Source organism: Zootoca vivipara, chromosome 14 (genome assembly GCF_963506605.1).
Source record: "Zootoca vivipara chromosome 14, rZooViv1.1, whole genome shotgun sequence".
Classification (NCBI taxonomy): Eukaryota; Metazoa; Chordata; class Lepidosauria; order Squamata; family Lacertidae; genus Zootoca; species Zootoca vivipara.
The window spans coordinates 43,478,296-43,504,497 of NC_083289.1; the positions used below are offsets into that span (position 1 = coordinate 43,478,296).

Genomic DNA, 26,202 nt, shown 5'->3' on the forward strand with positions numbered 1-26,202 from the left:
GACAGAAGGGCTACATTCTCACTCAGGCTGTAATGGCTCATCCACACCTATGATGCACCCATTGACTGGTGATTTTCCTTCCCAAGGAGCATATACAAATGAAGCAACCACCCATTTCCAACCTGGAGGCAAATTCAAGTTGCCATGTAGAGTACAACATGAATCTGCCTTCAGCAGCAGTAATAGTTGCTTTCCCCCTCACTTTTGGCAGCACACCATAAAGCAAGTCTGAGCAGGACCCAAGATTCTGCAACCACCTTTTCTGAGGGATGCTTTCAGTTCATAAGATTATCTCAAACAGAAAAAGTGTATTGTGGCATTTTGAAGACTTTCAGCAGAACCCTATGCACCAAGGGCGTACCCACCATGCGGCAAGTTAGGGCAGCTGCCCTACTCTAGAAGCAGGGCTGGTGGGCAGAGGCGGAGCACAGCCCGGCGGAGCGCGAGTTCGCCATTCCCGCCGCACCGCGCCGCACCCTCCCTCCAGCTCCCTGGCGCGCCCTCTGGCAAGGCCAAGCGCGGCGGGGAACCAGAGAGCGCGGCGCGGCGGGCGGGAACGCTGAACTCGCGCTCTGCTGGGCTGGGCTCCGCCTCCGCCTACCAGCCCTGCTGCTAGGGAGGGGCACAGCCCGGCGGAGCGCGAGTTCGCCGTTCCAGCCCACTTTGTGGCCCCTCCCCTTCCGTGCCTTGGCCCCTCCCCTTGCCCCCCCCTAGTTTTGATCCTGGGTACGCCCATGCTATGCACATTGACTACGAAGGAAAGTGTGCATTAATGCAGTGCTGAAGAGGGGCGTAGTGAGGTGCCGCGACACCTGGGGCGGCAAATCGCCATGCACCTGGGGGGGGGCATGCCGCCGCTACGTAACGCCGCATGCGTTGCTACGTAACGGCGCATGCTTGTTATGTAACGCCGCATGCAATGTTACGTGGCAGGGTATTGCATGCCCCCCCACGCCTCCAAAGCCTGGAGCTACAAACTCCAGGTAAAAAGCCCGCTTGGCGCAAACTTTTTACTGGGAGGCTGGAAGCTCGGCTTGGGAGTTGCAGGGGTGGAGGGTGCCACTTGGCGGCGGTGGGGGTGCCAGAGTGGAACCGGGGGCGAACCACCCCCATTGTGACGCCCCTGGTGCTGAATATGTTTACCCAGAAATAAACTCCATTGAACTTAGTGGGATTAACTTCTGAGCAAATGAGTACAGAATTGCCCTGCAACTGATTTGTCGTGGCATAAATGCCCAGGGACTTTTAAAGCAAACTCTAGTCTAGCCCCTAAAAACTTCCGCAGGCACAAAATTGCTGTCCTTTAATGCGGTTTTTGTGTTTGCTGTTATAAACGTTTGCAGTGGTCACCACTCTGGAATCTGTATTTTCATTGTAAGCATTTGAACTTTGTATAGAAATGTCAACAGACTTGATCGCCTTTTGCACTATGATTGACCATGTTATAAATTACGGTAAGTGCTAATAGTACTTTATGTACCTGCATAACTGAGCTCTAACCCATGAAAGTGCCTGCCAAAATAAATCTGTTACAGAGTAATCTGATGCTTGTTGACTCACCCACCATACATTTAAAGAACTCTAATGGTTGTGGCTCCCCCCACCCCAAGAATCCTGGAAAATGTAGTTTGTTAAGCGTGCTGAATTTCACAAAAGCTACAATTCCTGGCACACTTAGCAAACTACACTCCCCAGGATTGCGTGTGACTGTTCAGGTGGCATAAGAGTGCTTTAAATGCATCTTGTGTATACTGCAGCCTTACAGAGGAAGCCATACGCGTTTACTCAGAAGTAAGTCCCACTGAGTTCAATAGGGCTTACTCCCAGACAAGTGTACACAGGATTGCAGAATGCAGATGGCAAACAGGGGATGGGGAGGAAAAGGCTGGCTAATGGTGAATCATGCAGTCTGTATCTGGTTCATCTTCAGCCAACTTATTCCCTCCCTCCCCTTTCCCACCCAACTTGATAAAGAGCTCAGCAAAAACCAGCCGAGATTGTTGTGCGACATTTTTTTTTGGTCTAATAAAGGTATTGGCCTAATAGGAGATTTCGGATGTATTTGTTTCCACAGGCCAACATGGCTACCTTTATTTTCCTGTACCTTGGGTAACAAGTTGCCATGATGCCACTTTTAGGTTTTAAAAGCAAAAGTTGTACAAAGTGATTTATATTGGGGGTGGGGGTGGGGGTGGGGTGGAGAGTAGGATTGCAACCAAATCATACATAATGAAATCCAAACAATTACACTTATACCCCCCCAAAAAAGTGGCATGAGACAATAAAAAATATTACAAGAGAATATACGGTAAAAGGAGAGGGGAGCAAGAAAAAGTGGTGGTGGGGAGACTAGAGAAGAAAACAATAAACAAGTTTGCAATCTTATATCATCAGTGGTTAATAAATAAATAAATAAATAAATAAATCCACAAACCACCACTTTTTTTTCTTCCTGCAACAGACTAACCGAATCGCGTTGTAGGGGCTGCTACTACAACCCCGTCAGGGACTTTTACCTGAGAGTAAGCGCAACGGAACGCAATGGGGTTTAATTCTAAGTAGACCTTACTAAGCCCTCCATTCTCTCTCTTCTCTCTTTTTAGGGGGGCGCGTGTTGCGGTAGAATAAAACGGCCGCCCTTCTCCCTCTTCACCTCAAAACTTTCTCCCTTTATAATAATAACGAAGATTTTCTCGGTGAGGGGAAGGAGGCGGAGGCGGCCTGAAGCAGCTTAAAGGCCTCCTGCTCCCCCCCCCCCCAAGCTCAGGTAAAGAGGCGGCGGAGCTAGAAGCGGCCGGGCAACCTCGGCGACCTTCCTCCGCCTCGCCGCTCGGCCGGGCCCGCCTTGCGGCTGCCGCGTCAGGCCCAGAGGGCCCTACCTCGCCCGACTCCGCCCCGCCGCCGCCGCCGCCGCCGGGGCCGCCTCCCGAAAGGGCTGAGCCGCTGAGCTGGCCGGTTCCACGAGTTTGACAGTTTGAGAGGAGGAGGACGAGGGCGCCACGGCAGCCAGCGCCGCCGTCCTCGCCGGTTCACCTCATCTGCGTGGAAGGGGAAGGAGGCTCCGAGGGGAGTTTTGTTTCTCTCTTTCTCCGAGGGAGTTCTTGTCTCTTCCCGGCTGGAAAAAAAAGGCGCCTCAGGGGAAAGGGGAAAAAAGCGCCGGTCGCCGTCCTGAGGGAAAGTTGTCTCGGCCGCCTCAGCCGCAGTTGCGCCTTCTTCTTCCCTCTCCTCCCTTCCCGCTCCAAGTAGTTCCACCACCACCATGTCTCGGGACCCAGAAGAGGTGAATAAGTTGACGGAAAGCACCTATAAAGTAAGTTGAGGCGAGGGAAAGTCAAGCGGCTCCTTTCTCCGCGCTGGGAGCGGGAGGGCGGCAAACCCAGGGGGTGTGGGTGGGGGGGGGGGGAAGAGAGAGAAATACTCATTATCATGAGGGGAAATAAATATGATCATGATTAATGATCATGAATCGAACTTCTTCGTCTTATTTACTTATGGCAGTTTGGGGCGCAATGGTCATAGCTGCCAAGTTATCCCTTTTTTTAAGGGATTTTCCCTTATGCTGAATAGGCTTCCTCGCGAGAAAAGGGAAAGCTTGGCAGCTATGGCAATGGTTCCCCTCCTCCCCGTGTTATCCCCACAACAACCCAGCGAGGTAGGTAAGGCTGACAGGCTGCGACTGCCACCCCCCATGCCTCTGTGAGCTCCATGGCTAAGCGGGGGGGGGGGATTTGAACCCAGGTCTCCCAAGTTTTGGTCTGGCACCCTTAACCACGAATGCCACACTGTCTCTTCTTGAATTTTTATTTCCTTCAGTGTTCAGGGCCGTTCCTCCTCATAATAATAATAATAATAATAATAATAATAATAATAATAATAATTTATTTATACCCCTCCCGTCTGGCTGGGTTTCCCCAGCCACTCTGGGCGGCTTCCAACAAGAACCCTGTGAGGTAGACCAAGCTTGACAACGTGTGTGTGTGTGTGTGTGTGTGTGTGTGTGTGACCGACCCAGGGTTACTCAAGTAGCTTTAGGAGTGGGAATTTGGAGACAGGTTCGTTCCTGTGCAAACTTAACCTGGGAGTAAAGCCCAGTGAACACGGTCGAGTGTCATTGCACAGCTATGTGCTGTTGTAATGGGGCAGCTGGAGGGGGTTTGATGTTTCAGGGTGGGAGCGGATGTGAGGTTTGCCTTGGCTGCTACGCAGGTGAGGAGTTAAGGTTTGCCTTGGCAGCTACGCAGGTGAGGTTCGCCACTCCTTTATGAGTGTTCCACACCTGCCCTATTGCCTATAAACACACAGGAGAGCACACAAAGCCTTTCATGATGCCTTTCTGGTTCTCCAAGGTCAGGTACATACTCCTGAGTGCTTAATGGAGGGAGGGGGTGCTCCCCAGTAACACTCTTGAAGAATACATGTCATTTCCATACCCACCTGAGCTTTCCATGTGTACAAATGGCAGGTACAAAGTGGACGTTTGGTGTCCTATTCTGACCGACAGCAGCTCTTCCAGGGTTTCAGCCAGGCATCTCCCCCATCCTTGCTGGAAGATGCCAGGGACTGAACCAGGGGGAAAGCAGATGCGAGGTCACTGAGCTAAGGCCCTCCTTCCCCATGCTTTTTCCTAACACCCATCAGATTCATTTAAATGGAGATGCCACCGGTGGAACCTGGGACCGTTCCCTTGCAAGACACTACAACCTGAAAAAAAGAGACAGGGCGTGTGCTTTTGTAAACAAATAAAATCTTTAATAAATACTAATATAATAATATAAACACTACAGTTAATAATAATATAAACACTACAGTTCCTCTCCCAAAGGCATTATTGCCCTTCTTTTTCCAGCGATAGCAGCTTGCTTGAGAATTGAAACCACTTCTTCAGAGTGAAGATCAAGCCTTATATGAACTATTCCTTTCTGTCTAGTCTGACTGACCTTGGCTGTCTAAGGTCTCAGACAGTGACTCTTGCCCTAGGATCTTTTTAGGTAGTTTCGCCAAGGATTGAACTTCAGCCCCTCCTGTGCTATGCAAGTTGATTCCTTTCAAATACATTGCTTAACATGTTTTCATGTAGAAAGGGCTGGCAATTGATGGCAGGTGTGCTTATATGTGACAGGGCTTGTGTGGGCTTTCCCACTGAAGCAAATGTCTGTTATGATCTTGAAACCCTGTAACAAACTTGTAAAAGGTGGATTTGATCTATGTTTGTAGAGATAGGGGTGGGGTTTTTCTAATCCATGGTAGTGATTATATGTAGACCTTCGAGAGTGGAAATTATTGCAGATTCGGGCTGAGAAGAAAAGCATATACTCAAGATCACATAATGCAAGTTAGGTACTCATTAATGTAATCCAGGAGTAGCCCAGTAGCCCCCAGATATTGTTGGACGCACAGCAGCTCCCATCAACCCTAGCTAGTAGCATAGCCATTTGTTAGTGATGATAATAGTTGTAGTCCAACAACATCTGGCACCATATTGGCTAGCCCTTGTGTATAGTAAGGATTAAATGCTTGGTGTTAATGCTGCCTTTGGGGTGAAGGTGGCTTCCAATCCATTAATTGATTGCTGTGTGCCCAATAAGGTTTGGCAGTTTTACTGGATTGTTTAAAGAAGGATACAAAGAATTTCCCTCGTGGGTTTGAAGGCATCTATATTCCCAATCTGTTCAGGATAGCAACCAAAGTTGGGGTACTTTCTGGAGTAATGTATCTGAGAGGGCAAAGATATTGAGCAGGCATCCCCAAACGGCGGCCCTCCAGATGTTTTCGCCTACAACTCCCATGATCCCTAGCTAACAGGACCAGTGGTCGGGGAAGATGGGAATTGTAGTCCAAAACATCTGGAGGGCCAAAGTTTGGGGATGCCTGATATTGAGGCTAATGTGCTCTCACTGGCAATTTCACCTCAATATAGCAGAGGGAAAGGGGGAAATTACCACAGATGTTCCTGTTAGACGTATGAGAGTATGGGCTACAGCTCTCAGAACGGTTGACCATCTGTAGGTAACTTTCCACATTAGAGTACCTTCCAATAGAATGGGTGCTATTCTGTCAGGTACCTGTTTGGTGTAAGGCATTGCAGGTGCTTACAATTCAAGGCCCGGTGGATATTGTACCTTCAAGTTCAAATTGCAGTGTTGTAGGTAGATGCGTGATGTAATTCTGTGGAGGACCCTGAGGTATAAGACAATGAGGAGAAGACCATCAATATGTGTATCAATGGCTTCCAGACAGGGAAGTATTGCACAGATAAATTTGTTTGGGAATCCAAGCTGTCCAGCAGACTGAATAACCCGTAAATGAGGAAAACATGAATGCAGGTACAGTGGTACTTCAGTTTAAGAACAGTCCGGTTTAAGAACGATTTGGTTTACAAACTCCGCAAAATCGGAAATAGTGTCTTGGTTTGAGAACTTTACCTCGGTCTAAGAACGGAATCCGAACGGTGGAAGGGCACCGGCAGCGGGAGGCCTCATTAGGGAAAGCGCACCTTGGTTTAAGAATGGTTTTGGTTTAATAACAGACTTTTGGAACGGATTAAATTCGTAAACCAAGGTACCACTGGATATTAGAGTGATAACCTTGTCATTTAGTATGGACCCCTTCGTGGACTTGGAAGGTTAATCCAGTTTTTAAATGAAAGGTGGTGCTGAGGCTTCACATGCAGAACTGCCTCTTGAAATAATAATAATAATAATAATAATAATAATAATAATAATAATATGTACTATAATGAGTTGTTGTGCCAACACGCTAAAGGCCTGATTCCAACATTGTGTGAAACAGACATCCTGATTGGATACTATATGCAGGATAATAAATACTGCCTTTTCTATTGATGTTGTATCCAACTTTTCAGAACTTTTCTTTTCTTTTCTGAGAAATACATTAGGTAGGGATCACCCACCTCTGCATTCCCTCAATATAAAGAGCATTGAAACAGCCCTGAAAAATGCTATTTGAAAGCTCTTGAAATGATGCGTAGCATGAGTAATCTATTATACAAATTTTCTGTATGATTTTAAAGTGTCTGATCAGTTTGGAAAGTTAGTTGCATGCATTAGTTGTATACCTCTTACGTTTGTAAAATACTTTAACCACCCAATGATTTCTAATCCTGTCCTGGTTTAGAAAAAATCTAAAATATTTTGGTATGTGCTATTTTAAACCTATAGTTGGGGTTTTTGCATATCTGCCATTGTAAAGTCGTTTCTTTTTCCATGATAAAAGCTTTTAATAATGCTGAGGTATGTCTGAATTGTTAACCTACTGTGGAATGCATGCTTATGTGAGCATATGGCCACATCAAAAAATTGTAGGGTAATCCACAAGTAGGTAATGTTGACTTACTAAAAAGAAATCTTTAAATTTGATTTTAATAGAGGCAATTGTTTTATATAACCAGATTTCATGCACCTTGTTCCAACACTGGTATATTTCATTGCTGGTTTTAATAAACTTCAGCATTCTTTTAAAGTCCATGCTGCACCTTCTAGCTTGTTCCCAAAATAAACTTGAATGACTGATTCTGCTAAATATTATTTTTAAGGTTTTGAGTTACAGCATACATTTCAGTGTGAATCGTGTCACTACTCTAGTCCCAGCAATTTCCTCTCCTTGTGTCTTGTGCACCCCAGTTATTCCCTCTTACGGTTCTAATTAAAACCTCATCACCTCCCGACTGTCATAATCACAGTCAGAAACCTCCTAACTCCTTCCACCCATCTTGCCTGCTTCACCTCACTGAGTGGATAGGCTGGCTCTGTATATAAGAATTTTTTTATAGGTGCCTTCTTGGGCTCCTTGATCACTGCAGATGGTGACAGCAGTCACAAAATTAAAAGACACCTGCTTTTTGGGAGAAAAGCGATGACAACACTGTCCAACCATCTCGTCCTCTGTCGTCCCCTTCTCCTTGTGCCCTCCATCTTTCCCAACATCAGGGTCTTTTCCAGGGAGTCTTCTCTTCTCATGAGGTGGCCATGAGCCTCAGCTTCAGGATCTGTCCTTCCAGTGAGCACTCAGGGCTGATTTCCTTAAGAATGGATAGGTTTGATCTTCTTGCAGTCCATGGGACTCTCAAGAGTCTCATCCAGCACCATAATTCAAAAGCATCAATTCTTCAGCGATCAGCCTTCTTTATGGTCCAGCTCTCACATCCATACATCGCTACTGGGAAAACCAGAGCTTTAACTATACGGACCTTTGTCGGCAAGGTGATGTCTCTGCTTTTTAAGATGCTGTCTAGGTTTCTCGAAGCTACTAACATGAGTTCGACCAAACTGCAGGAGGCAGTGGAAGACAGGAGTGCCTGGCGTGCTCTCGTCCATGGGGTCAACAAAGAGTCATCTAAACAAACAAACAAACAAAAACATCAGCTACCGTACCTAATCCTTTTTGCAAAGTTTTCATATCTTGCATCTGCCGTTTGAGAAGAAGATTCTTTAATATCCACCCACACTTATTGTATAGTAGTATTTGCAAAAAAGCAACTTCTAGGACCCTGATGTTGGGAAAGATTGAGGGCACAAGGAGAAGAGGACGACAGAGGACGAGATGGTTGTACAGTGTTCTCGAAGCTACCAACATGAGTTTGGCCATACTGCGGGAGGCAGTGGAAGACAAGAGTGCCTGGCGTGCTCTGGTCCATGGGGTCACAAAGAGTCGGACATGACTAAACAACTAAACAGCAGCAGCAACAACTTCTAGGAAGGACGTAATCTCAGACTAACCCATCACAGGGAAGATGTCTCCTGGTTGCTAGGGGAAAGTGAAAAGAAAACTACAGTATAGAGATTCCAGGGACTACTGGAAAATAAGACAGAAGCAGGAAAAGTACACTTTCCGGGAATTTTTATTGTCTGCTGTCCAAACAACTCACTTCATCAAGCACAGCTCTGATTTCATTCATTGATAAAAACACTGATAGGAGAAGCTAGACCTATTCACTTAACAGAAATCACTTAGGAGGGGACCCACACATTTTGCTTCATACATTTCTTTCTAGGAGGGCCTTCCATGGTGCCTACAGGCATCAGACTGGCAACCCCCATTTTGGCTGTCTCTTAGTGTAGATCCAGGTTAACAAGCCTGACCACGAGCTAGATAATACTGTTGCAAGACTTCACTTGTGCATTTGGTTATCCACTGTGAGACCAAATGCTGGACTAAATAAACCATTGGTCTGATCCAGGCAGCAAATGGTCCTTATGCAAATTTAGCCTAACAACCCCCAAGTTGCTTAATAAGACTCAGATTTCTTGAGTACACATAACAACTGCAGTAATTGCAGTAGTCAGAAATTGTGTTGTTTCTGAGGCAATCACATCTTGGACTATGCATTTTACTTAACTAATCCAGGCTTCAGACCTCCTGTGATATATTTACATAAGATTACAACTTTTCTTGGATAACATGCTAAAATTCTGAGAAGATAAATAGTTTGAGGTGGATTTTGAGGCTCATAGAATATCACAATCAAATTTCTGACACAGACTATACTTTGCCCAAAATATCTGAGTGGCAATATATACAATGTATTAAGCCCATTGCAAATGTGCAGAAAAGTAAAACTTATCATCAATGCCATCTATTTGTGCTGAAGTCAAAATTCCACACCCAGACCATTCCCCCCCCCATATCTTCCACTATAGGTTATGCAAATTCCAGTTTTTCCACAAAGTTAGATCCGAATGCAAATAAGAGCTGAGTGGAAAGATGAGATGCAGTAACCCAGGCCTTTCTAGTTGTTATTATAATAGGACTGTACAAATCTAGAAAAGTCAAGTAGCATGAAACTAAAGCTGCCCACTGAAAGAATGGGGAAATTGCTGTAGTTCCAAGTCTATCCACTGAGGAGAATAAGAGCAGTGCAACAGCCCACTCTGTACATTGCATGTATTCATTGGTCACATGTCAGTGAGGTTTTCAAACTGGGATAAAATGTCCTGGGATAAAAGAGTGGAGTAATAAATGCCTTCGGTAATATTAAATAAAAATGTAGCTTTTCGGTTTCTTTGCACGTAGAGCTTCTCATCATATATCCATGGATCTTTTAGTCTTGTGATGGGGGCAGGGCACCCAAAACTCCTACAGAAAAGAAGTTTTAGAGGACAGAATTATTTGGCACAGTGTTGATTTCATGGCAATAAAGCATGCAAGATGATACCATCTATTGGACCAACTTCTGTTGATTCAGTGTTTGTTACATTAGCTACTACCGGTATGCACGTCTACAGTACTTCTCTAGCATCAGCATAAAACCAGCTCTCTAAAAACTAAATACAGTATAGTGTGGCTAAATGGGAAGGCAAAGAGTTGTAAGGGGCAACTAAGTAGTTAAAGTTAACAGTGGGTTAATAGAGCAATTGATTTGGCAAAAATGGATATGCCATGTGACATGTAAAGTAAATTATGTATCTCAAATACATAAATTATGTATCTCAAATACATAAACATGTAATCTACCTACTGTGTATGCCATTATGAAACATTTGAAGCACTTTTCCAAGGAGGAAATGTTTATTTTCCACACAAAAAAAGGTTCATAAGGGAGCATGACAGAACATGATAACCAGGGTGGATAAAAATCAATGATTTTTTTAAAAAAATCAAAAAAATCGGATTTTTTTGATTTAAATCGGATTTTTTTGATTTAAATCGATTTTTTTGCTTTAAATTGGATTTTTTTAAATAAAATGCTTTTTGAGGAAAGCATATTACCATCCAAAGGTTATTCCATCATGAAATAAAGATTAGTTTTTTTAATTATGTAGTATAAGGTTGTATATGTTTAATTTTGGGGGTAAATAAATTCCATTAATCCATTCACCTCTTCCAGAGGTTTTTGTAAGATTATTGGGCAGTTTCTCTGCCTACAAGATATTATCACAGGTGCTTGGTTTACTTTTGCAGTTCTCAAAACTGAATTTGACTCAACAGAGATCACATGCCTCTTCTTCACAGCAAAAATGTTATAACATGAACAGAGTTGAGCAAAAGACCTTAATCCTATTGTTCTACAAACCTATGAATACAGAAGCAACCCCTTCAGTGCTAAGTTTCAAGAAGTTCAGTGAATAGAATAGAAACAATATTTTTCTGATTGTTTGGACAGTATTTAAGTTTTTCATGTGTAGGCTGGGCTGACAGTCTAAGTTTCTTAAAATATATATATTTTGTTTTTGTTTAACCAAATTAGTTAACAAACATGGATGTTTGTTTAAGCAAATAACATTTGCTGAAATGTTATTGTTTCAGTTGAATAAATCTATTTAAATTGTTATTATTAAGGTAATGATTATTTTTCTCCTTCCTAAGTACAACAGTAAAGTTGTCCAAATATGAATGATTAACCTATTAAACTGGGGATAAAAAACTAATATGAAAAGTTGTTATTCTAAAAATCTTCATCTACTTGCATAATAAAGTTATACCAGCAAGAATTAGTCTTTATGATTTAAATCAACTATGATTTAAATCAAGCCTTACTGACGAGTGATTTAAATCGTGATTTAAATCGTGATTTAAATCAGTTTGATTTAAATCAAATCCACCCTGATGATAACATAGGTTTCCCCTCAAATTACTATTACCCAACTATTTCTTGAAATGCCTGTTTTGGTATCATCATACCAAGAGGCCATTTTGGTATTGACATTTCTAGTGGAATTGGCATTTAATATTAGCATTAACAGAAAGACATAGCCTTTGTCTCCACTTTAGCTCCCAGGTTGTATAAGGAAATTAGCATACTGATTAAACTTGCCAAGGTTCGTGAACCTTGTCAGCAGCACCTGCTAGAACTGATGCCTTTCCTGTGCCCGCAGTGCCAGCCTTACCCTTGCAAGCAGGCATCCCTGGAGACTGTGCTATAATGGGTACAGTGTTTCTGGTGCTGTGTATGCTGGCAGTGATGGCAGTGGGGTGATGGCAGTGTGCACTGAGGGGCAGTTGGGGTCCAGAGGGGCCCACTAAGGGCAATCTGCCCTCCAGTCCTTGAGCTGGGTCTGATAATAAGTCAAGGACAAATAGCATTGAATTATTTTCTGCAGAAGGCTTACTATGAAGTTACCAGTATTTTTCATTAGCATGGGGGGTGCCCAGTGGAAACAGCTGGTGTGAGTGAGGCATAGGTCAGAGGCTCAGAGCAAAGATGGAGCTATATGCTCTTCCATTTGTTCGGGGCGCTAATCATGTGGCTTGCAAAATCAATAAATAAGCCCCTTAAATCCCAGGTATAAAATGGATTTGGAATAACTCTAAAAGAAAATAAGCTATGTTTGTTCTAGGCCTCATGATTCCTTTTCCACATACAGCACACGGCCTGTTTGGCTAACATAGTATCCATTTATTGGATTCCCATCAAAATATATTTATACAAATTGCATAACATCCTTAAATATACTTAACACAAATCTCAGAACACCCGATGGAAGAGTTTAAATCCTACCAGCAGAGTTTCTTGAGGTGTCATGGGCACGTTTTTAAAATATTATGAAATGAACACCCCAAGTATTTTCAAGTGATTCCATTATTATAAGAATAAGACACAAATTTATGCAGGAAAGAAAACAACTTGAAAATTATATTTAAAGCTAGTTTTCAAAGCTAGCTTTATAAATTAGTTATTAACATAATTTTGTTCATGGGCTTATACAGTATTAATGTACCAGGTAAACCACATACAGTTAACATACATGGTATTACAGCTTGCGTGTGTTGTAGAATGTACAGTATATTTTCCCCCATGGATGATGTACCAAATGCAACTAGTTTCTCTTCTGGAACAGTTATGGGCCATTGTCATTCCACACACCCATTTAAGGCTATACCGGTAGTAATGCGAGTGATCCATGAATGCTGCTTTCTGGTAATCATATGGTTAGCTATGTCAGCAAATAAGTGTTTAAATGGTATACATTGAAGTACATCAGCATAAAGGAATGGTAAAGCATAATTGTATGCAGCTTCTTCAGGCAGACACTCCACCACATATGTTTATGGTTTGACTGCTAGTTGGATATTATTTAATGATATTACCAAGATGGAGATTTATATGATTAAATACCTTTTATATATATATAAAAAAAACTAATGACATTGCTGTGAATTTCTTTGCAAACCAACGATTGGCAAGTTTGTTTAAAGTGTCATTGTTAGCTTGATTATATCGGCAGGATATAAGCCTCAACTTTATAAGCTGCAGGGTTTTTATGCATTGTTGATCTGTGACATGCTGAGCTATTGTGTTCTTGGAAGGTGTGTCCTGCATAAGAGCAAAGCTGAACATGTATAGGAAATTACAAAAGCTTTCATTTGATTGGAAAGTGAAAATGTTTTTGTAGTACTTATAGAGCAGTGTTTTTCAACCACTGTTCCGCGACACACTAGTGTGCCGCGAGATGTTGCCTGGTGTGCCGTGGGAAAAATTGAAAAATTACTTTATATATAGTCAATATAGGCACAGAGTTAAATTTTTTTAACATTTTCTAATGGTGGTGTGCCTCGTGATTTTTTTCATGAAACAAGTGTGCCTTTGCCCAAAAAAGGTTCAAAAACACTGTTATAGAGGACAGTGTATCTAGCATATGCCGTAACTAAACTTTGACATTCTTTTCACATGTGTGTTTATAAAATCCACAGCAGGAGTGAAAGCAGGTCAGTTTCTATCAGCCTGGTTTTTGCACAGTACTTGCTACTTGTGCTCTGATTAGGAGTACAAGGTGCTTAATAAGATAAATCTTTTCAAGTGATTCTCTTGTGTTTGCCATGAGTCTTACTCTTAGTCTTAAAAAGACTAGTGGAGAATATCCAGTGCTGCCCAGGAATTTTTAGAAACTAAAAAATACTGTGATTTATTGACAAAGATCTTTGCCTCAGGAAACCTTGTACCAAGTTTGGCTCTGTTGCTTTGCACAGTGCAGGGGGTTAGACTAGATGACTCTCATGGTTCCTTTCAACTCTACAATTCTATAATTCTATGATCTCAAGAGGCAGCCAAACCTATAGAGAACAGACTGACGGACAGGCAAAGCACTTTCCAAAATATATAGTAGATGAGGGTCTATTTATTACATTTTTATTTCACTCTTCTAAAAAATGAAGCATCCACTGTCATTTCTTTACCTCAGTGTACCCTGACAACAGCCCTGTGAAATATATTTGGCTGAGAGGGAATAACTATCCCAAGCATCATTTAAGCATTATGCTTAAGTGGGGATTTGATTCTACAACTTCCCATAGCCCAACATTCTAATAATTACACCGCATCAAACTCCAGCTTTCAATCGTGGCTTTTAAGGCAAGCAAAAACTGTAGTTTGCTTGTTTGAGTCAAACAGTGCTGTGGTTTGCTATAAATTAGGGACAGAGGGGCTCATGGTGCATGAGGGGAGGACATAGGTGAAGCAGAATGCACACAACCCCAGGACTATTCTCACAATGTCAAAAACCATGGCTTGGCCCAACATATGGCTTGAGCCATTAAATCTATATGACCACGTCTCTACTTATTTATGTCTCTAGTTTCTTAAAAATATCTATTTAGCTTCCTTATTGATTGTGTTGCTATTGTGTAAGATATCAGTTACCTTTTTAAACAGATCATTGAGTGATCACAAATGATTGTTTGCTGTTGTTTCAGTTCTTTCAATTTAAGGAAGGAAATCTGAAATGATGTGATTGTTTTAAAAAGGAATGCACTGAGTGTTTTTCTTTTGGTGCTGTCTGGGAGTATTTATTCTGCAGAAGGCTATAAAAAGCAGTTATTAATCTGAAATCTTGGCAATGCAACTTCCAACTGATGGAAAATATTCTAATAGTATTCATATTGGGCTGGTGCAGGCATAATGTTGACTTCCTGCTAACTGTGGTTAGCAAGTTAGGAGCAAACCTGGAGAATGCTTGCTCACCAGCTCAATCCTCCCTCCCTCTTTGTGGTCTTTCTTTTGCCTGATGTAAATATTCCCAATTGCTGTTAACCAGTTTGTCAGCACCAGTGTTAACTGTGGTGTACACTTGCTTGGGTAAGCCTCAACTACAGTTAATACAGACAAATTGCTTAACATGAAATGATATATATGGAGGGAGGATCTGTTTCAGGAAGAAGGGTTGCGGAAAAGCAGCATAATGTTATATAAGATAAATCATTCATTATTATTATTATTTTGTATTGCTTTATGGTATCTTATGTTTTACTGAGTTTGGCTATATTGTTGTTAGGGGTGTTAAGGGAGGGGTAGTACTTCTGGTGAGGGACACTTCCTTCTCTTTCCATCCCGCACTCAACTCTCCCCTGTGTCAGCATGTGACAGTGGCCACAGCCCATGAAATGGCTTCAACTGTCTGGTTAAATCAGGTGAGGTGTAGCTGATGGGTCTCAAACTCTTGGGGAGTTAGGGACTTCCCCTGCATGTGAAGACAAGCTCTGGTGGGTTGAGCAGATGAGACCAATAGTGGGTCCGAAGGTAATGAAGGAGGTTACTACATGTGCTGTAGAGGGAAGTGAGGGGTAGATGGGGCTCGTCAACCTGGGAAGGTAGCCCATCTAGGAGAAAGACAATAATCTTAAACCTCTGCTGCCTTGTGGCTATGCTCATTTGTGAGAAAGGTTTTGGGAGTAAACCCCGAGGAAAAATCCATATCCACTGCCTTGCGGGACATCTTCAGGAGAAGAAAAGACTAAGTAGTAAGCCCTACACAAATCTGGAGTCCCTAATGTGGTTGGATGGTATCTTGTACATCTCCTTCTGGCAATGTCTGCAGCCAAGCTGGTGCCAAACATATTGCTCTGCTTTCCTTTGGACCACATCAGTTAGGCTGGGAGGGGAGTTTTGTCATATGGGGAGCTCAGGACCTCCATACACACTGCCCAGGCTTGCACTAGTGAGGCCACTTTGGTGCAGCTAACACAGCAAAAACAGTGCGGGAGGCAGCAGTTACGTGTTACTGGTCTCTGTGCATGCTGTGATTCTCCAGCAGTTTGGCTTCACCCCAGAAGGTGGACTCCATTGCATTTCTTACATGCCATGCATTCTAACACTGTAACAAACTGGCCCAGTGAGTTCTTAGAACTATCTGGGATGAAGCACTGATCTGGTAATAAAAGAAATTTCACAAAGTGATTCGACACCTTTGATTCACCCTAGTCACAGATATAAAGCTTATATCTAAACATTCCTCCAGAAGAGGAGGATTGGATTCTGTTGCTTTTCAAACTGAGCACCATAGCATTTCACCAACTTAACTTGTCTGCGCTTGTTATAAATGACTGAGATGCTATTAAAGCACTGTAATCATGGAAACTCAATGCTGGCTAAAGAAATCAACATGAAAGGAGGAAGGTCAGAAGTATGTGACCATTCAAAATCACTACATAGCAAAGATAAGTAAATATGGAGCATTCTAGAGACAAATATTGTCTCTACTTATTTTGGCTTTTCCCCACGGGAAATCTTTAAATAATACAGCAGAACAAATTGCAGCAAATTAGATTAGTTGAAGATGCCCATGGGTGTATATCTGAAAGATGTGGTTGAAGAAGTGGATTGGAACAAGAAGCTTAGAAAATGTAGTTGACAGCAGTACAGTAAATTTATTTAAATTATCAGAAAATCAATTGCTGTAGGTAAGAGTTCAGCATGCTGATAATATATAAAAATAGCTATCAGAAGATATATCCCAGTCAAGGATAATACAACCAGAGTCTTCCACCACATACATTCTAAAAACCCAGTGAGTCATAAGGGGGAAACTCTTTTCTAATGTGAGCTATGATAAACAATCAGTTGGAAAGCATGTGTGATGAGCTTTATGTATTGTATTTCTATCACGTGCACCTTCAAAGCATCTAGCCAACTAAAACAATTTAAAAGAGATGCAACTCATTTCAATTTATGCAACAATATAACCTAAATTTATAGAAATTGTCCAACCAAAAGAAAACACAAAATTATTCAAGTAAAAGAAAAGCACATCTTCATAAGTAGAAAGTAAGGTAAAGGTAAAGGGACCCCTGACCATTAGGTCCAGTCGTGACCGACCCTGGGATTGCGGCACTCATCTCGTGTTATTGGCTGAGGGAGCCAGCGTACAGCTTCCAGATCATGTGGCCAGCATGACAAAGCTGCTTCTGGTGAACCAGAGCAGCACATGGAAATGCTGTTTACCTTCCCGTTTACCTTCGAACTGCTAGGTTGGCAGGAGCAGGGACCGAACAACAGGAGCTCACCCCGTCGCGGGGGGATTCAAACCTACAACCTTCTGATCGGCAAGCCCTAGGCTCTGTGGTTTAACCCACAGCACCACCCGTGTCTCTAAGTAGAAAGTACAGTGGTACCTCGGTTTGCGAACGCAATCCATTCCGCGGAGACGTTCGCTCGCCGAGGTATTCGCTTGCCGAAGGCATGCTTCTGCGCGAAGCGCCGTTAGAGCACTTCTGCGCGCACACACGCTGCGCAGGTCGCTTCTGTGCATGCACGAGCTGCGCAGGTCACTTCTGCGCATCCGACGCCGCGGAACCCAGATGTAAACACTTCCGGGTCTGCGGCATTCATAAACGGAGGTTTTCGTAAACGGAGGTTCCACTGTAGTGTAAAACAATTTCAAGCTATTTTCAGTGAGTGAAAAAGTTACTTTGTTTTAGACAGCGTAAGCCTTCCTAGACAGGCACTGAAACCCAATACGGCAGATCATTCACCACCTAGAACTGCTACTGTTGCCACCACTGCATAGTTACTCAGATAAGATCAGTGTCATGATGCATCAGACTTGGCATAAATTGACTGATTATTATTCTGCTGGCCTCAGAACTGGATGCATTCAAAAGTAGGTACAGTATCTGCAAAAGATAAAACCTATTGAGGTGGGCAATTTTCACAGCATCCTATTCTTCAATCCTAGTCTAATGTTGGTCCCAGTCAAATTATGTCCTCACCATCACATAGTCAGGTCTCCCAGGCACAAATGAGGTTGGCTGTGTTGTATGGAATTAAATTACAGATTATGGATGTTTTTATTAGAAGTTCTACTGCAACATTTAATACATGGAGTGAGCCGAGTTTACTCGAGTAGGCCCACTGAAATGAATGAACACGACTAAGTTAAATCTTTTAATTTCAATAGACTTTGAGTGTACTTTGAGTAAAATTTAGTAGAATATCACACATGGATTTTAGCATTCAGAGTCCTTGGATGAATTCCTGTGCCATTTGTGTTACTTGGTCAGTTGATGTTCCAGCCAATCATTTAAGAACCTAAGAAGGTCCTGCTAGATCAGTCCAAATGCTCATCTAGACCAATATCCTGTTCTCACAGTGGTCAGCCAGATGCCTGTGGGAAATCTGCCAGCAGGACCCGAGCGCAAGAGCTCTCTTCTCCTCCCATGGTTTCTGGCAACTGGTATTCAGAAGTATTAATGCCTACAACCTTTGGAAGCTATCCAGGTTGGTGGTCATCACTGCCTCCTGTGGGAGTGAGATGCATTTGATCTCAGTTCATGTCTGAATAATGATCATTTAAATAATTATTGCCCCGCTCTTTAGTAAAAAAGGGGGGGGGCTCCCAGAGCATCTTACAAATATAAATAATAACAATATGCTGTAACACAAAACAATATGCTATAACACAAAAACTATTCCATCTCACAGGGTTATGTGGAAGGGACTATAAGAAAGGAATAAAAAAAATGTTTTGACTCCAGTTCAAATCACTCACCTTACATAATCACTCACCTTACATACAGATCTGAGCCCAGACGACAGTAAATGTTTAGTACATACTGGTTCTGAGGTTATTATATTCTATGGAGAAGGTGTATAGAAGAAAGCAATTTCGAGTCATTTTGTTTTTAATGTGGTGATCAAAGTCCTGATTCCTAAACTAATACATCTAAATGTCTGTGTGACCATGAAGAAAAGTTAAAGGGAAAGATCAAGTGCACTGCAAGATAGCTGAGAGACACTGGAAAACCCCTGCTGTTCTTTCCCTCTGACAGACTTAAGGTTGTAAACTATTACTGTATGTAGAGAGGGAGAGCTGTGACAGGGCAAAGGCATTGTCTGGACATTATTATCTTGTATCAACAGGGCGTGTGTGGTATGAAGCAGTATTCCTAGAATAGTTAACTGTTTCAAATGTAGACAAGAGGTCAGTTTACAACCTGCACTTACTGTAAATAGTTTTTACCTATTATGATGTGAACTGCTCAGGTAATCTAACTAAATACATTTATTTTATATCATTCTGTGTGTATTCTCATTGGTTATTTTTAAACATGCATACATAATTTTATTTGTATGCTGCTTTCCCATAGTTAAAACCATGCTCAAGGCGGCTTACTACAGAAAAAAATACATAATTATAAACAACAAAAGCAGTCATAAACAATAAATAAAACATTAAATAGTTCACAACCACATTGAAACAATTTCTACATAAATAAATCATAATAAGATCTAAAATAAAGATACAAAAAAATAATATCAATAAAAACTACAACTCTGTCCCACCACCCCAAGCAGCGGTGTAGCTAGCTGCTCGGGCACCTGGAGTGGCGAACATGCCGTGCACCCGGGGGTGGAGCGGGGCAGGGCGCCCACGGAGGCAGTTGGTACAGCAATCCCCGCCCAGGGGGGCAATCAGCGCAGCGATCCCCGCCCGGGGGGGATTTTGTCACACACCCCCTCAGAGATGACACCGGGGGCAGACTGCACCCACCGCCACCCCTTTCTACGCCCCTGACTCCAAGACCCCCTAAACAATAAAAGGTAAAGGGACCCCTGACTATTAGGTCCAGTCGTGACCGACTCTGGGGTTGCGCGCTCATCTCGCATTATTGGCCGAGGGAGCCGGCGTATAGCTTCCAGGTCATGTGGCCAGCATGACAAAGCCGCTTCTGGCGAACCAGAGCAGCGCACGGAAACGCCGTTTACCTTCCCGCTATAGCGGTTCCTATTTATCTACTTGCATTTTGATGTGCTTTCGAACTGCTAGGTTGGCAGGAGCTGGGACCAAGCAACGGGAGCTCACCCCGTCACAGGGATTTGAACCACTGACCTTCTGATCAGCAAGCCCTAGGCTCAGTGGTTTAGCCCACAGTGCCACCTGGGTCCCCCCCTAAACGGCCCAAAAGTCTGTCCAGCAGCTTCAGCTGAAGTCGTCAGGGTCCTGTCCTCCCAGGCTAGATGGAAAAGGAGCAGGTCTTCCAGGACTCACAGCCTTGATAGTCTCATTTTTAATGTTTTATCAATTGTTCAGATAATAGGAACAACCTATAGTATATTGCCATTGTTAATGTTTCTCCTGCCTAATTAGTTTCACATTTTTGGCCTTTGACATAGGTGAAGAAAAACTATGTTTAGAACATGAACTTATAATAACAGCCTTGTCCATAACTTTGGCATGTTTAATATTTGAATTTAAAAGCTGGGTTCAAGTAAGTTGGGTCCAGTTGATCTTATTAATATTTCATTAGGCCCATAAAATCACACACACACACACATAGTATTTGAAATCTACTGTTGCCTTCATTCATTTTATTTTTTTTAAGTGAGTGCTTTAGACTTTTAATCCCAGTGTTCCAGTCTGATACAATGGTTAGTTTTTCAGCACACAAATATTTGGACTTTCAGCACTTTCATATTTGGAAGAAGTGAATTGTTTCGGTCAAAGAGTTAGTAGATAAAAAGAATACTGTACTTCAAAATTCTGGTCAGGATCCAAAGAACTGCGAAACTATTTCTGTAAGATGTACTTTTCTCAGAGCAGTCCTGCCCCCATGCTGCAAGGCAAACTGCTTTTCAGTCTGAGGAAAGATATTGCATAGGGAGGTTGGCTGTTAGAGGGGGAACGCCAAGTTACATTCTACCTGCCACTACATACCCCTTGCATAAGACTGAGCTGGCTTTCAGATGCTGTTTTTAAACCTTATTTTGGTGTTATTGAGGGTTTCAATTTCTCTCTGTAAGCTTTTGAGTTCAGGAAGAGAAATCTTTTCTGTGCAGAGTGTATTAGGAAATTGTATGGCCAAAATAGGATAGATTTTCCTTATTAGGAATAGAATGCTTTTTGCAACAATGAAACATCTTATTAAAATAAATGACATTGGGTGACACTTAACAGCTGCAGAGTATTTTCACTACATAAGCCAAAACTCAGCAGTGAAAATCAATTTGGCTTCTTTTACTCAGGCAATCAAGGTTAACGTCAACATCTCAGAGCTCCAGAGAGGGTGGGAAGTATGAAATACCTGGTGTTATATAGTTTTCATGAGAAAATCCATCATTAAGATTATGGTGCTATTGAGTTACAGTACACTGTACAGACCTAGCCAACATCCTCTTCCCCAGCAGCCCCCATCAGTACCTACCTGAGCCACAACACCCTACAACATGCTTGAGACAAGGTCTGTTGTTAGATCTTTGTTTCAGATAAGGAACAGCACTGGCTTCCTTTATTTTTCTTTATTTGCTCATTGCAGGTCACTGGTCACTTCTGAAAAGTGTGGTTTGCAGAAACTGACTTTGGTTTCATTGGCTGTTGCCTGGATGATGGGATTTTTGTGATCAAACATATCATGGTAGACCACAGTTTAATTCCATTTGTGATCAGTCCCATTTTCTGTCTTGCAACATTGGTTTCAAAAACCATAAAAACTTGAAATAGGTTTTTACTCTAGGTACTGACACCAGTGTTCTAGCATCAAACTTGCAGAAGCCAGAATAAATGAGGCATAAATATCAACACAAATAATCGGGAATGTGGGTATAAGATATATGTCCCCTATTTGGTTATGGGTTTGTTACTTCTGTCATTGTTTTTCTTGTAAGAAGATATTTGAGGAAATGATGGTTTCATTTTGGCTTATAAATATGTGAAGCCTTACAGAATCAGTGAACATTGCACTGCTCTGATCTTAGGTCAGACCTTCTCTCAGACATATTGAAACACATGTTCAAGGTGTGAAGCAATTTCCCCCCCTGACTCTGAAGTCATTATTATAAATTGCTTAGAAGTTTTATTGTAACCAAGCAGGATATACATTTTGTTAAATAAATGAAAATGTCAGGCCACCTCAAAGGCCTGTAGATGGAAAAGCAGTGTATATTTTAAAATGATTTCCATGCAGTTGAGCTAGAAATGTGACTCAATTTAAGTGACATGCATTGCTAAAAAAAATGTTCTAGACACTTTAAACTACATTTTATGCCAGTTTAATGATATCTCTGATTTTGTTGTTCACCAGAATGTTATGGAACAGTTCAATCCAGGACTGCGGAATTTAATAAACCTGGGGAAAAACTATGAAAAAGCTGTTAATGGTAAGCCTCCTCACTTTTAAATTAATGCACTAATTTAACATAATATCCAGTGTTTTAATTCTACAGTATTAAGGTCTAATTAAAGTCTCGCAACAAAGTGCTCTCCAAAAGTTATTAGCCCTTACACAGATTACTTGCAAGCAAGAAAGCAAGATCAAGGTTATAACCCTGCATAGTCTTAAAGGAGCTCAAACCCACTAATTTCAGAGGGGCTAAGCACACCATTCACTGTTTTTGGGTTGTTGTAAATCAAAACTACCTGCCTAGCTTATCCCAATTATTTAGGTAAGAGAAAAAAATTCTGATTTTGTTTTTCACTGTCTGTTTTGACCCTTCATCTCATTTCCCTAAGTATCTGTCATGAACCTGGGATTGGATCAAACAGATGGGAGCATGAAGGGGACTTGCACACATGACCAGAAGCACATCCACAAGATGAGCACCTGGTACTAGTGGCCCTTCAGCCTCAGGGTGCCCTATTGCTATCCTCTGACTCAGAGAACTTCGTCACAGAAGCCCCGATACAATCAGCATTTTCCTACACTTTGTCAGAGTAGAAGACTTGCTGGAACGGGCTGAGTGAAGGCATCTTTCAGGAAAGGTGGAACTTGGAATTGGGACAGAATGGTGCTCATATAGGAGGCTCAGTCTAAGGCTAACTTTTTACTGAAACAACTTCAGAGAACTGTTCTCTTATAGCATTTATTCTGAGCCATCCACAAGGTCTTGCCTCTGCTAAGATCAGCACTTTCATCATAACAGTATCTCAGGTCATAGCTTAAGTTGGAACAGTTCCCTGGCTGATGAATTTCTAACCCAGGAATTTCTAACCCATGGGTCTGACAGAAAATCAGACTGAAGTGAGCCTTTGACCAATGGTGATTGGGAATTAACATTATTTCACCCAAAGATTTCTCCTTCCCAGTTTTCCTCCCAAAGGATGTAATGGTGGTGATATCACATTTAAAGTGAAGGTCAGATTAGGCAAGAACAATCAAAGAAAGAAAGTCTAAATCTTCCACGATTTCCCATTTTGTTTTATTGTATAAAAATATTATAACATTGATCCTAATAACCTTGCATTCCATAGGAACTTAGGTCAGAAGGACCTTGTTTCTGTGACTCTTATTTAGAATAGCGATCTTGTACATGTTCTAAAGTGCTCTTAAAGATAATAATCTTCTGAGTACTTTTTCTGACTAAGTATTGCACAATATTTATCTTCATGTGAATTGTTGTTGTTTTTTAATTGAGTTCGGTTGAGCTTTGGGGATTAAGCTTTGCAATCCTTGCAGGTACTTCTTCATCTGCACTACCTGGTTGTTTTTTTACCATAACCTTTGCCCTGACATATTAGCCTGTAGTGCCACAATAGCATCCTGCCATGCTGATAAACAACTTTAGGGTGCTGTAGAAGCTAAATCAGGTTTGTAAGTAAATGCTCAATGATAATAACTTTCTCTCGGTGACCAGGCCTGAAAGCTTTGCAAAACCTGGTTCCTTAGTATTTTTTTATTTAAAGAAATAATAAGTATGTGCAGGCAGCTACTTAAATACTTGATGGATTATTAAAGTATGCCCTTATTTACAAGCCTGGATAAACCCATTCTCAAGAGTGGTTTGCTGGTGCAGCAAGCATTGGGATGTAACAGTGCTGATTTTAGTGGAGCTAATTATGAAATATTTTTGGAAGATGAAATTGTGCATTGGCGATTTTCTCAGAAGGTCTTACACTCATACCACACAATTAACTACCACAAACTGCACTTCAGTAGGACTGGTGCTAGAGTGATAACTTTGATTAAGCCATTCACTTCCCTTTGACTTGCCTCAGTACCATATTTCCACTTCATTTATGCAAATCAATTTGGCACCATCTCAAGGGGATGTTCCTCCTTAGAGATGATTGCCTTGTTTGGTGTATCTGTGACTTTGGATCACATTTCTTTTCCCATGGTTACAATCCAGAGTGTTGAGAAGACTTGTCAGAAGTAATACATGCGGCTTCCTTCCAGAAAGCCTGTGGAACATATTTTTCTGCTAAAACTGCTTTTTGGAAACTAATAAATTAAAACATGATGGAAACAGAAGAGAGAATCCTGTTTGTCTGTGAAATGTCCAATTATATTCCATTAGTTTCAAATTGTTGTGTTTGTTTTTTAAATGAAAGCTATGCTCTTTAAAAATGACAAAACTATACTGAGAGACATCTTTAAAATCTTTTCAGTAAACATGATATGAATCATTTCTGTGCTGTCCTTTAATGGGTTGTTTAGTATGAGATGTCCACTGTAAGTTTAGCATAGCCATCAGCATTTCACTGGTTTGTGTGTAGCACTAAGTGTGCATGGCACTAAGCCAAATAATGGCTTCATGAGCAAACATGTGGGTTCATGGAGTGAGGGGACATGGGTGGCGCTGTGGCCTAAACCACTGAGCTAGTTGGGCTTGCTGATCAGAAGGTCAGCAGTTTGAATCAGCGCAATGGGATGAGTTCCCATTGCTCTATCCCAGCTTCTGCCAACCTAGCAGTTCAAAAGCATATCAGTGCAAGTAGATAAATAGGTACCACTGCGACAGGAAGGTAAACAGCATTTCTGTGTGCTCTGGCTTCTGTCATGGTGTTCTGTTGCGCCAGAAGTGGTTTAGTCATGCTGGCCACATAACCCAGAAAGCTGTCTGTGGACAAACTCCGGCTTCAACCTGAAGCAGGATGAGCGCCATAGTCGCCTTTGCCTGGACTTAACTGTCCAGGGATCATTTACCATTGACCTTTACCTCATGAAGTGAAGATTGCAGCTGCTGCACTACCAAGGGCTAAGCCTTGGTTTGACTTAGTATTAGGTTTGAACCTGGGCTTGTGGTTGATTACAGCCCATCTTTTGTTTGGAGTAACAGAAACCACAAGATTGGATTTGTACATAACACTGGACAATTCATGACTCAGCAGATGCAGGACTAGGGGAAGAGTGCAGTGGCTATAACCATAGCTCCTGGAAGCCAGTCTTCTGCATTAAACCATGTGTAAACCATGGCTTGCTTAGATGCAAAGCAGGTCATAAGGAATAAATGTCTGATTTGTATAGTATTCACCTTAATAATAGCACTGTAACAATAGACTGTTGCTTTGTACTGTATTACATGAAACAGATTCTCTTAAATGAAGCTTCATGCATTATATTGGTTTGTCTGTTTTTTGAAATTGAAAAAGTGTAAAGCACTACTTATACCTGCATTTTTCAGGCAACTTCAAGCAATGGGTTTGGGAAGCCTCCTGCCTGGAAAGAATTTGTTTTACACCCCAAATTGAAAATTATTCCTTAGTGAGTGAGATACCTCAGGATTGTATCTTACTAAACTTTACTCAAAATAGATCCAATGAATTGCATTCAGCTAAGTTTTACTCAGAGCTGACCCATTGAAATTAATGAAACTTAGATAGTCATGCCCATTCATTTCAATGGGTTTACTTGTGAGTAGGACTAGCATTGGATACAACTCACTGTGTGTAATTATCTCAGTACACATTACAGCTGACTAAATGAAACCACTGTTTGCTCTGCTACCCACCCACTGTTCATCATTTGAGATGAGTAATATTTTTCCATGTGCCACCTTTCCTTGTGCTTTCTTTCAGCATAAAGGAAAACCCATGAGACCAGTGACAGCATACCTTGGATTTCCATGACATTACTTCAATCTGAGGGCCAATATTTGGTCACATGAACCAGACACTAGCTTCTTGCTTACTTGTTCAGACTTTGAAGGTGTATCCCCTCAAAGCACTGCAAAATCTCCATGCCCCCGAGCAAGCTAATCTAGAGATAGAAGGCATCTAAGGCATGCAGTATGTTCCTAGGTATAGTGACTCAGAAATAAGT

At 41.9% G+C, this 26,202-nt stretch overlaps 1 protein-coding gene across 1 annotated transcript in view; it reads left to right on the plus strand.

Annotated features, from left to right (window-relative positions):
* The first annotated feature begins 2,920 nt into the window (after positions 1 to 2,920).
* The window catches only part of BAIAP2L1 (BAR/IMD domain containing adaptor protein 2 like 1), a 70,090-nt gene continuing 46,808 nt past the window's right edge, over positions 2,921 to 26,202 (plus strand). Inside the window, exons 1-2 of the mRNA XM_035130832.2 lie at positions 2,921 to 3,310; positions 22,246 to 22,321. Coding sequence (XP_034986723.1) covers positions 3,260 to 3,310; positions 22,246 to 22,321 — 127 coding nt within the window. The 5' untranslated portion in view covers positions 2,921 to 3,259. The remainder of the gene's footprint in view (positions 3,311 to 22,245; positions 22,322 to 26,202) is intronic.